Below are 14,555 nucleotides of genomic sequence, written 5' to 3'. Positions count from 1 at the left end.
AACAGGAAACCATAGATCATTTAATAATTCATTGCAATATTTTTGGTGATCTTTGGAAGCATATTAAGTCTTGGATTGGTGTGTATTTAGTGGATCCCCAACAGGTTACGGATCATTTTTATCAATTTGTTCATTCTTCAGGTGCATATGCTCTACGACGGTCAATCTTAAATTTGGTTTGGCTTTGTTGTATTTTTAATTTATAACATTACTCTTCAGGACTACTTAATGTAATTTTGTTTTGCTTCTCTTTGCACTCCTTGTGCTATGGAGCAAAACTTCTTGTTTGTTAATGTTTGTTAAAAAAAATTATTATTAGTCTAAACAATTTTTTTACTCCCATGGAATGGAATGAAAATATTCTATTTTGGCTCTTCATCCCTCTTTTACAATTGCATTTTTAAAACTCAATCATCATTGAACATTGGGTATGGTACTTAAATTTCTTTTTGGTAATAAGAGCTATATTTTTTAATATTCTACTTAAATCTTTGGCACACTTAAAATTCAAAACTGTCTACACCAAAAAAAATACTTAAAAAATGTCAAATGACACATTTTCTAAATTAAATACTAAAGCACCAATAAAAGCACTTGATAAGGAATCAATGAGAATCCAATTTAATAGCATGCAGAATCCAGCCACCAACCGGTGAAGATAACAACAACTTAGTACTACAAACAAGTCCCTATAATAATCCCTTTCTCACTCTCAAATCCAATACAAGAAAAAAAGATAAAAACCACAACACCACACTCTCTCTCTCTCTCTCTCTCTCTCTCTCTAACTCTAACAGAATGAACACATTCGACACAGAGAAAATAACACCCATGGAGCAAGAAGAAGATGAAGAAGAAGAAATCTCCCCCATTGAAGAAGTTCGTTTAACCGTAACAAACACCGACGACCCAACCCAACCAGTATGGACATTCCGTATGTGGTTCTTAGGTCTCATTTCATGCTCACTCCTTTCTTTCCTCAACCAATTCTTCGCTTACCGTACAGAACCACTCATCATCACTCTCATAACCGTTCAGGTAGCTACACTCCCTATAGGTCACTTCATGGCGGCTATTCTGCCAACCACGAAGTTCAGAATCCCAGGGTTCGGGACAAAAAAGTTGTCATTGAACCCGGGGCCGTTTAATATGAAGGAACATGTGTTGATTACTATATTTGCTAATGCTGGAAGTGCTTTTGGATCTGGGTCTCCTTATGCTGTTGGGATTGTTAATATTATTAAAGCGTTTTATGGAAGGAGTATTTCTTTTCATGCTGCTTGGCTTCTCATTATCACCACTCAGGTGAGGTTTCTTTTCTTGATGCTAATTATTGTTAGTTGTAATTTTGAAAATCATAATCTCATTATCTTCTTTTTTAAGCTCTAGAGCTCGTTAAATGTTGAGAAGTGATAAATTGCAAATTCAAACATATGTCAAATCATATTATAGATATTTACAATTATCTTTTACCATCTAAAATGTATTTATCTCATAACATATTTTCTACTTATCTTCATACTTCTCTCGTTCTATATATAAAAGAAAGTTAATCAACAAAAGGTAACGTATATGATTCAAATCTTATGTTAGATAGTAGATCTGTTTGTTTATATATTTCATTTTGACTTGTTAAAAAAAATAAAAAAATCTCAAATCAGATATGTTAACTTTTGTTAACCTTGCTTTTTTTTTTCTTTTTTATAAAATCGGAGAGAGTATATTCTAAGACTAAAATTATTTATATATTTTATGTGCTAGCTCCCTTGTACTTTTTTTTTTATTTTTTATTTTATACAGTTGGTTCTTTGTCCCTTTCATGCTCATGTAATGATTGTTTTCCTCACATTATTTCAATCAAACATCCACTAAGCTCTCCATTATCTTGTTTTTTTGTTTATAATTGCCGGATTGTTTTGTTTATATCGACATTTAATAATGAATGGGACAATTTTATTTGTACCTTCATTGTTAAAATCGAGTCTAATATTTTAAGTTTGATTTAGTAATGGCTCACAATAATTACAAATGAAAATATAATTATATATTCTTTTAAGTAATGATTGATTGTTTTCTTTTTTTGACAGCAAGTTTTACACAAGTTGTAATAAGTATTGGTTAACCATTTGGATGTATTTATTTATTTTTCATCCAAAGGGTGTATTTTTTTATGTTAATATTTTAGATTCATTTCGAAGATATTTATTTGGGAGCTACTGATATTGATTTTGATTGCACGATGTTTGGTTGCTAAGGGTTTTGCTAACACATGCTTTTGAGAAACTGGTTAAAGAATAAAAATTTATCTTGAAAAAACATGTACTAATATTTTTCAAAAAATTTAAAAATACAAAATTTTTCAATTTGTTTCATAACATGCCCTAAAAACATACATTAGCTATTGCTTTTGTAATAATTGAACAAAATTGTGATGGAAATGGACCTTTGATTTATGCCTTCTTTAGTGACAATGTGTATTTGTAGGTCCTGGGATACGGATGGGCTGGGTTGCTGAGGAAGTACGTGGTGGAGCCAGCCCATATGTGGTGGCCTAGTACCCTTGTCCAGGTCTCACTCTTCAGGTATGACAATAAAAAATGTGAAAACAATTATTTATTCCTTGAATATCAAATTCTAAAACTATTTCTGAATGTGTTTTCCGTAAGTTAGTTATTAGTTCTCGAATGTGCTTTTTATGATACATCTTCTGATTGTCCATTATTTATAAAATTGGAAATAGAAGATACACTCAAACATTTTGATGATTTTGAAATATGCATGGCTAGAATGAGATTGTTTCAAATATTTAGAGACCAAAATTACTTGGATTCATGTTTATCACTGTTTCACTTTTAATAGAATGTTATATTGTTCAAAGCTTACAAAATACCAATCAATAATATGAGTGAAGTTTAAGAGAGAGAGAGAGAGAGAGAAATAATAATTGGGCTTCATAGACTTTTAAACTGTGAATTGATTGTTTTATTATTTATTTCAAGGACGTGTATGTTTGCCTTATCAATACTACTATGTATCACAATATCGTTTAACGTGTAGTACGTATGTAATAAGCTATTGAGTTGAAATAGAGATGATCATGCATCAATATAATCTAGAAAATTAGTCCATTGAAATAGCCGAATCTATATATATATATATATATATCTTCATTATTTTCCTCATACTTAGGCATATATTTAGGTAATAATTAATGGATGTGTATTTGTATTAATAAGAACACTGAGCTGGCCCAGCTAGGCCATATGCTTATCAGATTTCCACTCAGTGTTGACTTCAATATTAGCAGCTAGCTTTTTTTTGACAAAAATATTAGCAACTAGATGCCAGAACGTTGAGTTTGTCAAACATTTCATCTTGTTTTCATACGGCAATAATCTGTGGTCCATAAGTTATTTATAGTCCCTGTAGATTAGATTTAGGCTTTGACCTGCAAGTGGAAACGGCTTAATGGCTTAGTGGTCCACGGCATGTGACCCCATGAGCCCTGTTACATACTGATTAATTTGAACTCTTTTCCCATCCACTATATGCTACGAAGAACTCACACAAGCAGCAGACAAAATGACACTAACATGCCGATTGCCAACATCGGTTATAGTTTGAGAAAATAAATTAGTTGAATGCATCGCATGTGTCAGTATCGGGTACCAATACGTGTAGGACATCGGACACATATTAAATAGTTGACCCCTTTTATTGGCGAGATGTTTTCATGTATTTATTTTTTTCATTTGACTTTGATTGTGACAATTTGGCAACCCTCTTATATGGAAGTTTAGAAGTTAGGTAGGAGTGGGGACGGTCTAGTAGCCCTTATAAGTTAGGAACTATATCTTATGTTACGAGATCAAGCAAATTAAAACTAGCAACATTAGAATTATCTGTAGGAAAAAAGGGATGCAACAAGGCAAAACAGGTGCTTGAGTAGTGGCTATTACATCATCTCATTACATTGAAAAAGTGAGTAAAACATAGGTTTAGTCCTTAAAAATGTAAGGGTGGGTAACACTAATCCTTAAACAAGTTAATGCATTAAAAATTATGTAAAAACAAATCTTAAGTCCAGTAACATTAACAAACTTATCTGGCACGTTAACTGCCATGTGTCATGCTACATAGGATAAGATAAGATGCTTATGTGGCTTATTACCAGTTAGCATTACCTCTTTTGTACTAAATTCACATAAGTTCTTACTTCAAAGCGATGCATCATTCGCGTATGACAGTTACTTGAATTTTCATAACAGAGGTGATATGGCAATACAATATTTCACACAAAATTAACCACAGTGTGTGCAGATTCTATATTGATGTATGTATTTTCTGAACATAATATATATACACTAATTAGATGCAAAAATTGTTGGTATGCAGAGCTTTGCATGAGAAAGACGACGACCACCGAATTTCAAGGGCAAAGTTTTTCTTTATTGCACTAGTATGCAGTTTTTCATGGTATGTGATCCCAGGATACTTGTTCACAACACTCACAAGCATATCATGGGTCTGTTGGGTATTCACCAAGTCAGTCACAGCTCAGCAGTTAGGCTCAGGCATGAAAGGTCTTGGAATTGGAGCCATCACACTTGATTGGACTGCAGTGGCATCATTCTTGTTCAGTCCTCTTATCTCACCATTCTTTGCCATTGTCAATGTTTTTGTGGGCTATGTATTGATTATCTATGCTGTGGTTCCCATTGCATATTGGGGCCTAAATGCGTACAATGCTAAAACGTTCCCCCTTTTCTCCTCTCATTTGTTCACTGCTCAAGGTCAAAAGTACAACATATCTGCTATTGTCAATGACAAGTTTGAGCTAGATGAAGCAAAGTATGCAGAGCAAGGTAGAATTCACCTAAGTGTGTTTTTCTCTCTCACTTATGGCTTTGGATTTGCAACCATAGCATCCACCCTTACACATGTTGCTTGCTTCTATGGAAGGTAATACAGTTGTCCAAATTATTTAGCATTGGTGTTTAATTTCTAACTTAATTTAATATGATGAATGTTCTCAATATCATATTGCTTCTGCTGCTGCCGATTCAAAAAAATATTGCTTCTGCTGATGTAAGTTTGCAAATTAATGAATATCTGACATTTATAGACAATTCTTAGAATTCAAGGTAATTCACTCATATAAACTAGAGCTTTAGAATTTTATTGCTTTATAGAGTAACTTGTAAAAATTGTATCAAAAAGAAACAATTAAGATGGTTTTTTCCCACAACTATTAAGAGTTCATGTGCAATATTTTAAGATGTTTACTTACACCATGACATAGTTGAACATGAGCAACTAATTTACTTTACTTTGCAGCTTATACTTTTATTGAGTTATAATCTATATGTCGTTCAAGAAATTGTTGTAGTTTGATGTACAACTAAAAATGCAGGGAGATAATGGAGCGGTATCGTGCTTCTTCTAAGGGTAAAGAAGATATCCACACAAAATTGATGAAAAGATACAAAGACATACCTTCTTGGTGGTTTTACGCATTGCTGGTTGTGACTCTCGCTGTTTCTCTCGTGCTATGCATCTTTCTTAATGACCAAATTCAGATGCCTTGGTGGGGACTTCTCTTTGCTGGAGCTTTAGCTTTTGCATTCACTCTACCTATTAGCATCATAACTGCCACCACAAATCAGGTTAAGATCTTGAAACTTTTGTTTACTATTAAATGCATTAGTAAACTCTACCTTGTGTTAAAATTTCATTTTACTAAAAAGAATAGCGACAAAGATCAAGCTCCTAGCCACTTTTCCATAAGAGCTCTTATAGTTTAAAATACTAACTATTCCAAAAGCCCAAGCTATTAGATTAAATCATAAAAAATTCTGATATGTAACCTATATGATATATGTACAAAATTATATGAATATATACATGTACATTTGAATTCAAGTTTTTTCCCTCTACAGACACCAGGATTGAATATTATCACCGAGTATGTCTTTGGTTTGATTTACCCTGGAAGACCAATAGCAAATGTATGCTTCAAAACCTATGGTTACATTAGCATGGCACAAGCAGTCTCCTTCCTTAGTGATTTCAAGCTTGGACACTACATGAAAATCCCTCCAAGATCAATGTTCTTAGTTCAGGTACATTATAATTCGATTAGATATAAAAGTTCGTTATACTACTATTATTACATAAAAGAAACATAGCACCTAACTAAGACACAATTTTAAACACATACTCGTAGTTTCTGATGCACTCAATTTGTTCAATTCATGTATAGTTCATAGGAACAATGCTTGCCGGAACCATCAACATTGGGGTGGCATGGTGGTTGCTGAACTCCGTTGAGAATATATGCCATGATGATCTCCTTCCAGAAGGCAGTCCCTGGACATGTCCAGGTGACCGTGTTTTCTTCGATGCTTCGGTTATTTGGGGTCTGGTAGGACCAAAACGAATCTTTGGTTCTAAAGGAAACTACAGTGCAATGAATTGGTTTTTCATTGGAGGTGCAATTGGACCAATAATTGTTTGGCTTTTGCATAAAGCATTTCCTAGACAGTCATGGATTGCTTTGATTAATCTTCCAGTTCTCCTTGGAGCAACTGCAATGATGCCACCAGCAACACCATTGAACTACAATTCTTGGATTTTTGTCGGGACGATTTTCAATTTCTTCGTTTTCCGTTACAGAAAGAAATGGTGGCAGAGATACAACTATGTTCTATCAGCAGCACTTGATACTGGAGTTGCTTTTATGACTGTTCTTCTTTACTTTTCACTGAGTTTGGAAAATAGAAGTATTAGTTGGTGGGGAACTGAAGGTGAACATTGCCCACTGGCATCTTGTCCAACTGCAAAAGGCATAGCTGTTGATGGTTGCCCAGTACACTAGTGATTCTAAGCCATTTTAATGGCTTCATTAATTACAAATTTACAATTAATACCACCTGTAAATAGTTAGTATTACATGGTACCACCGGCTCTAGCGCAAATGGTTGGTGTGTAATGTGTATTACTAAATCCTAGGGTACTAAGTTCAATTCTTGCTACTCAAAAAAAGGTTAGTGTTATGTGGTTTTATTATACTGGGGGTATTAAGCAGTAGTAATCATCTTATTATTTATTTAAAGTAAGAAGGCAAGGGAGAATGAAAAGATTCTGTTGTAGCCAAAATTTACCATTATTAGTTGTGAATCTGCACTGCAAATTTGGGCTTCTAGATGGATGACTGAATGAGAAATAATAGATGTACAAGTTGTCAAGTGTGTATGTAGCTTTATTTATGAGACGTAAGAAGTAATAATAAATGGGATGTACTCTTTTTCGCAATTCCATCTAATTAAAAGTTGTTATGAACATTTGACTATTTAGGCTAGCATATGATAGACTATAACCACACAAAAAGAGTAGAAGACCCTAATTCTGACCAAGGAAGAAAGTTTCGCATTAGCCAGAATTGCCTGCAAACATGCACCAGCAAAGGGTAGTACTTCATTTATATTCCGTTTTAGATAAGAAACCTTTTTGTCTAGCTACTTGTCTCTAGAAACATAGTAGTACACAGGAAATGAAAAGAAAACTTGATTAAAGAGGAATGAAATAAGAATGCCGCAATCTAAATAGAGTGATAAGCTCGGTACACATTGTCACAATTTTTTTAGCATTCTCAGATCTAGACCTTGTCTTTGGACCTCACAATACTTGACAGATTGCTTTATAGGTCTCTCTTATTGCTCAACCTTAAAAATACACAGATCGGGAGTATAATTCGATTAAAAAACAACGATCGGATTGTAACTCTTGATAGATTTTATGCGATCGGGGTTACAGAAGTTACGATCCGATAAATCTAAAGTGCTCTAAACAACGTGAGAGACATGTAAAGCAATTTTCCAATCCTTGTATGTATCATTGAGGCCAAGACTCATTCGGTCTTCATTATCGATTCATGATTTATATCTGACTAAATATGCCAATATTGTGCGAATCTTCAGATCTATATTTTGTTTTTTGAAAAGATCCTCAAACATATATGAAATGGAATAAAACTAATTATGAAAATAACTGCAATTAACATTACAACTATTAGACCATCAAACACATAGTCATAATAGAATTATGAGTTCGATCAATTTGCAAATCGAGCAAGCTCCCTCTGCATGCATAAATGTGGGGGTGAATCTCTAGGTTGAACCAATTTTGACACCTCTACCCATGCGAACGATTAACAACATAAACTAAAAGATGAAGCTGAAGCCTTTATTTTGGAGAAGATAAATTTGATTTCAGTTAGTAGTTAGTATTCGAGAAGATGAAACTATTGGTCTTAAGAATGTTATTCAATGTGTGAAATATTTACACATTTAACCGATGATATTCAAATGAGACTTCAAAATAGTTGTGGACGGTTTCCACAAGATGGGGTGGATGGATATGGGTTTGGTTTTATTTTAAAAGATTGTTGGACATTTTAGTCTATTTTTCTTAGAATTGTGTTGTTACATTTTTAAAGAGGCAAGTCAACATGGTATAACTCATACTCTTATAATGCTTGCTCTTAGTTGTGTCTACATTTTTTTATGTTACTTTTTTAATTAATTTGGAATGCAATAGTCATCCTTCACTTGACAAAAGAACATGAATAAGGTGATTCATAAAATGTCAAATATTGAGGAGAAAAGGTTAAATATTGATGTTTGGTATAATAAAATATCAATAATATTTTTTATCAAGACTAAAAAGGCTACTTATTCTTTGTTGATATATAATTGAAATTAGGGAAGATTCACCATTATGTAAAGTCGTACCATTTAAAACTCAAACTACAACTGATGTGAACGAAAAGTTTAGCTCAGAGTCTTTTTTAAGATTTTAAGTACTCTTGTAAACTGAAAAAATATGCCTTTTTAATCATATATTCTCCTTAAATATTTTGTTGTAAAACCATTACTAGTTCATTTACTTTATAATCAAGGGTGTTCGCGAAAAATCGATAGAAATCAAAACAAAATTAATTTGTATATCTTATGATGATATATATAAATTTAAATTCTACTTATATATAAATTTGGAGGAGGATGTTGTTTGCGTGGGAAGAGGAGTTGGTGGGGGAACTTAGAATATTACTTCAAAATGTTTCTTTACTGGTTGACAGGGCAGATAGGTGACTGTGGAGCTTGGAATCATCTTCTGTCTTTACTGTTCGTAGTACTTACAAAACTTTGATTATGCAGCCTCATTTTGATTCAGTGGTGCCAATCTCTTCCCTTTGGCACAAGGATGTACCCTTGAAGGTAGTGTTGTTTGTGTGGTGCATGTTTCGCGATAGGCTATCTATTAAGGACAACCTTTTGCGTCGTCATGTTATTGACACTGATGCTCAATTGTGTGTTGGTGGGTGCGGGGCGATGGAGACCTCTTGTCACTTGTTATTTCATTGTAATTTTTTTGGTTCAATTTGGCACTACATCTTTCGGTGGCTTGGCATAGCTACGGTTTCGCCTTTTGATGCAGCTAACCACTTTACCCAATTTAGTTTTGTATGTGGTGTTGCTCGGACGTGGGTGTCAATGTTACAGGTCATCTGGTTTGCTGCTGTTTGGGAAATATGGAAAGAAAGGAATAACAGGTTATTTAATGGCAAAGATTGCTCAATTATGCAGGTTGTCGAGAAGATTAAGTCTCACACTTTCATGTGGTTGAAGAATAAATTTCATAATCTGGTGGCTTAGTCCGTTTACCATGTTGGACATGGACTAATTGTTATTTCTTTTGCTTTTAACTTTTGTTTTTGTTTAGCTGATAGCTTGTAAATATTGCCTGGATTCAGGCTTGAACTCTGTTCTTCCTTGTTTCTTCCTTCGCACACCTTATGCTAGGAAGTTCTTTTTGAGGTGGTAATATAATTCATTTTAACTTCTTTAAAAAAATATAAACTATCCACATAACTTTTTTTTTAGGGAATACTCACATAACTTCTCCAACATGTTTATGACAATGATTTAATTAAACATTTCACATTCTAAAGAAAATAATTCTAAAGCCTTCTAGAAAAACAAAATACAATGTAAATATGTTCTAGCATTCCAAACAAAAATGTTTAACTTTAGTATTGACAAATGTCACATAGTATCACGTTAATCGTTAGGGATATGACATTTGCTAAAAAAAACTAAAAAATATGACGTATCCAGTTGGCATTTGCCATTATCAAATTGAAAAACCAATGGATGGTGGTTCAATGTTTTTATGAAAACTAGGTTGGTTAGAGGGTCAACAAAAGTGGAACAGAAACATATTAAACAAAAAAGGTCTTGTTAAGAAGCCCTCTTAGGGCATTGGTTAAAGATTTAAAAAAAGAAATAATTGATAAATTTTATATTGAAAAAGTTACATTTTAATGTGTTGAATATACAATTTTTAAGATAAAACTTCCACTTTAAACTTATTATCAAGTACCTCAAAAATCATTCGTTAACATTTTCCAACAAAAAATTAAGTGTGCTAAACAATCACTAACTTTTGGATCAGAGAAAAGGGGTTCAACAATTCTCTTTTACATTGGAGTTTAAGAAACCTATAATTTTTGTCTAAGATTAAAACAAAATTTTGGTAACTATAAATCCATTTAGATTGGTTTGGTTAAAACTTTGAAGTGTTCCTACTAATCTAGGTAGGTTAATTTAACTTTTTAAAACAAAAAATTTGCAACCCTAAAAAATGAAGTTAGTGCGAGCGTGCATACTCTCAGCATCTTCATGACCATAATTTAATTTCAATGGATTATTTCACCTTCCTAACAAAAAAAAAAGGACACATGAAAGCTAAAAATATATATTTTAAAAGCAACAAATTATACTGTACTGATCCTAGTTGGTCGTGTACAAGTTGGCCACTTGTTGATCCAAATTCAATGAACAAAGGCAAAGAAAGGCCATGTGTATTTCTTCACCACTGTCTCAAAAAGCGTTTCAAATTGCAGCACACTTGCTTATGCTCTCGTCCATAATCATCATTGAACAAAGCCAATGAATACTCTTCCGTCGTTACCTTTGTCTCCATTATTTCCTCTTCCCGACACCTTCTACATTGTTGCACAAATCCACACACAACTTGCGTTACTACTCACTCCTAACTTCTTGTTTTGTCTTAAAATTTGTTGAATCATTCATTTATTTAGAACTAAGATAGAATGAGACGTCATACTCGTCCCTACAAGCAACTTTGATTTTTCCTCCTCATAAAAAAGTGACATGTTTATGTCCTTATTGACGCAGTACGACAGCGTAGGGTTAACAAGCGTTAAACCTAGATAGAAAAGAACAAGTTTGCAAGCAACAAACTTATCAAAATAAATGTTTTCAGAATCCACCAAAATTGAGAGAAAAGTCTCGAATATTATTAATGAATAAAAATGTGTCTCTTAGGCTGCATAAGTTCTCCTTATATAGTGAAAGAAATAACAAACTCGTGGGCCAAAATAAAACAAAACAAAATAATAATACAAAGTTCTAAAAAATCACTAAGATTTGACTAAAATAAAATACTATAAAATTACTAAGGAAACTCTCCTACATCAGTCTCCTCCACCTCTGAAGAACTCGACCCCGAGTTCTCATCTTGATAAAGGACTTCATCTGCATGGTATTCATGAATGTCTGCCACATTGAAAACCTTGACTCTCCGCCGTTTATCTGCAGCAACTTTATTTTTCAACCCGGTAGCTTCTAACTTGGCCTTGGCAGAATCTTTCACAGTCATAATCTCTTCAGCCATCTTTTCAGCAGCTACGCTAACTCCATGAGCTTTAGGCAACTTAATCAAATCAACCACATCCCAAGGTCTACCAAGTAAAATATGACAAACATCAATATCAAGAACATCACAAAGTACCTCTTCTCTATAATGTTTGCCGATGGATATAGGAACTTTGCAGGATGATAAGTGCTAGAAAGTTGTAATTTAAGTGATATATTTTAGGCATTTTTGTTACTTGTTTTGCAAGTTATTAAGGGAAAAGCCGAGAAATAAGTGATTATTGCCCTTTTACGCTTTATCTATCTTACTTCACCCATTTGTGCAGGATTCGAACTCAAGACATCAAGCAAAGAGAAGAAAATCGAGAAAAGTACAAAAAGGCAGAAAAAGGAGATCACTCGCCTCCAACTCGCCATGGCAAGCAGCAAAGGCGAGCAATTCCAGAATGCAACAAAGATCACACGCCACCAACTCGCAATGGCGAGTAGAAGGCGAGCTTACTCGCCATGGCGAATGGAAGGACTCGCGAGGCGAGTAAGGGCGGTTTAGCCTCTAAATGCTGACGTGGCACAAACCCAATGGGGAAGAAACTTCAACTCGCCATGGCGAATGAAGCAGCTCGCGAGGCGAGTGAAGGCAGACTCAGAATTCTATAAATAGCCCACTCAACCATTTCAGAGGGACATAGTTTTTTATATAGTTTTTAGATAGTTTTTCTCTTAGTTTTTCACTTGTAATATTTCTAGAGAGAGAGATAGGGCTTGTGCTTTATAGAGTGAGAGTGATAGAGAGTGGATTCTTCATCCTTTGTTGAGACATCACAAGTTGTAATGAATCTTGCTTCTTCAATTCATTCTTGCAAGGCTTCCATGACAATGAGTAGCTAAATCTCCTTTGTTGGGATTAGAGGTACTTGATCATAGTTTAACATGTAATCGTTTGATCTATAAATATATGGTTCTAGCATTTGAATTGATATTGAGGTTATTCTTGCACTTTAATCTTTATCTTTGATTTAATTGTGATTGAGAAATACTTTTGAATCTAGGTTTAGAATAACCATCTATCAAAACATAGTTTCTAGACATGGAATCGATGTTTTGATAATCACCTTGAGTATCCAAACCTAAAGCTTTCTTATCATTTAATAGATTGAGAAATCATCGATTGAACGATAAGATCGACTCTTGAATCATTCAATAGTTTGAGACATCGACCATTGAATGATACAATTGATTTCACAATATTGTTTGGACACGAATGGTGTTGTCGAGGGATACGTGATAATATCAAAGAAAAGCTAGAATCCATGTATAATCATTAGGTTACGTGCGACGCTCGATCAAGGAACTCTAATCCTAACAAGTTTTACGCCCTATTAATCTCAATTGTATCATTTGCAATTCAGTTACTAAAACAAACAATCAACTATCGTTTAACTTGAAATGATATTTGGTGTCGAACGGTCTGCGATATCGCACTAGTCCCTGAGGAGACTATATAAATACTTACAATTGTTTGATGCAAAAATACTACATCAAAATGGCGCCGCTGCCGGGGACTGGCGTTTAGATATCGTAGACATCGCGACTATTTTATCATTTTAAGCATCAGTATATACTCTGTAAATATATTTTCTTTTGTATAGTTATTGGTACTAACCCCTCTTTGCATACAAAGAAAAATTTCTTGTTAGTTATATCCGTTTCAGATTCTCTACATAAATGAAATTATGGTTGATCATGGTTATAACAACTTCTACACTCCACTGGAATATGAATCATATCAACAGTATCAACAATATCCCTCTGAAGATGAACGAATATCAAAGATGGAAAATACTTTGAATATCTTCATGCAGCAATCCATGATAAACATGCAGGATACCAATCAGAGATTGAAGAATCTATCCTTTCAGATGGAAATGATGCAAGAACAAATCATGGATATTCAAGCCAACATTCAATCCACTCACGGAAAACAAGAAAATAATTCAAATACATGTGAGGAAGTCGGAACGAGTGTTGAAAAAGGTGTTGAGGATACCGAGGAAGACATAATACTAGAAGAATGTAGCACAATAAAAATGACGGAAGAATTAGAGCCACTACATCCAATAGAACTTCCTCAAGAAAGGTCATATGCTGAAGAGGCCAAAACTGTTGATAATGGAGCAGTGTTGATAGTTACGGAGAAACAGGAATGGATACTTAGCAAGAAAGAATCAAGTGAACAAAAGGGGAAGACAACGAGCGAGGCAAAGATTGATCGAGTCATAGACGAAATATGCGCCTTGTTCAACAAACCCAGGTTAGGGAGGATATGGACTCCACATCAATTATACTTCAAATTCATGGAATTCCTCCCAACACGCAGGATTACAAGAGATGATGTGTTGTCCGTTTCATTTTGGCCACCCTAACGAAAAAGGCGTCGAGCTAACGACGTTAAACAAGCGCTTGTTGGGAGGCAACCCAACTTTGTAAGTTATTTACAGTTTTAATGCATATTAGGTGTAGGAGTCATGTGCATACTAAAACCATTCAAAAATCAGAAGCCAAAAGAAAGCAGTCTAAACTGTCATCACTCGCGAGGCGAGTAAAACAACTCGCCATGGCGAGTCAACTGGTCATTGACTGCGTTGACTGCCAAATTTCTCGCCACGGCGAATACATATGCTCGCGAGGCGAATGGCAGCAGTTCTGACAGTTTCAGTTTCCAAAGCCACTAACTCCCTCATTAATCTCTCTTAACCACCCATTACCAACTTTCCTTTATCATTTTCGTTTTCCTTTCTCTCTCATCAAACCATT

At 34.2% G+C, this 14,555-nt stretch overlaps 2 protein-coding genes across 2 annotated transcripts; both read left to right on the top strand.

Annotated features, from left to right (window-relative positions):
- Positions 1-682: 682 nt before the first annotated feature.
- LOC11430356 (oligopeptide transporter 4) lies at positions 683-7,314 on the top strand. The gene is made up of 6 exons (XM_003593255.3): positions 683-1,305; positions 2,485-2,582; positions 4,396-4,962; positions 5,414-5,666; positions 5,940-6,122; positions 6,263-7,314. The coding sequence occupies exons 1-6, from the start codon at positions 799-801 to the stop codon at positions 6,875-6,877; spliced, it is 2,223 nt and encodes a 740-aa protein (XP_003593303.2). The 5' UTR covers positions 683-798; the 3' UTR covers positions 6,878-7,314.
- A 6,295-nt stretch (positions 7,315-13,609) lies between these two features.
- LOC11419792 (uncharacterized) lies at positions 13,610-14,187 on the top strand. Its single transcript, XM_024776534.2, has one exon. The coding sequence runs from the start codon at positions 13,610-13,612 to the stop codon at positions 14,162-14,164; it is 555 nt and encodes a 184-aa protein (XP_024632302.1). The 3' UTR covers positions 14,165-14,187.
- Positions 14,188-14,555: the final 368 nt, after the last annotated feature.

This window comes from Medicago truncatula, chromosome 2 (assembly GCF_003473485.1).
Source record: "Medicago truncatula cultivar Jemalong A17 chromosome 2, MtrunA17r5.0-ANR, whole genome shotgun sequence".
NCBI lineage: Eukaryota > Viridiplantae > Streptophyta > Magnoliopsida > Fabales > Fabaceae > Medicago > Medicago truncatula.
Note: the sequence above shows the minus strand (reverse complement) of the source record. Positions and strands in the feature narration are given on the sequence as shown.

Excerpts from the sequence above, each read along its gene's own strand:
- LOC11419792 (XM_024776534.2), top strand. The coding sequence starts at position 13,610 with ATGATAAACATGCAGGATACCAATCAGAGATTGAAGAATCTATCCTTT.
- LOC11430356 (XM_003593255.3), top strand. The coding sequence starts at position 799 with ATGAACACATTCGACACAGAGAAAATAACACCCATGGAGCAAGAAGAA. Across the intron at positions 2,583-4,395 it reads GTCCAGGTCTCACTCTTCAG|AGCTTTGCATGAGAAAGACG; the intron begins GTATGACAATAA and ends GTTGGTATGCAG. Across the intron at positions 6,123-6,262 it reads GATCAATGTTCTTAGTTCAG|TTCATAGGAACAATGCTTGC; the intron begins GTACATTATAAT and ends ATTCATGTATAG.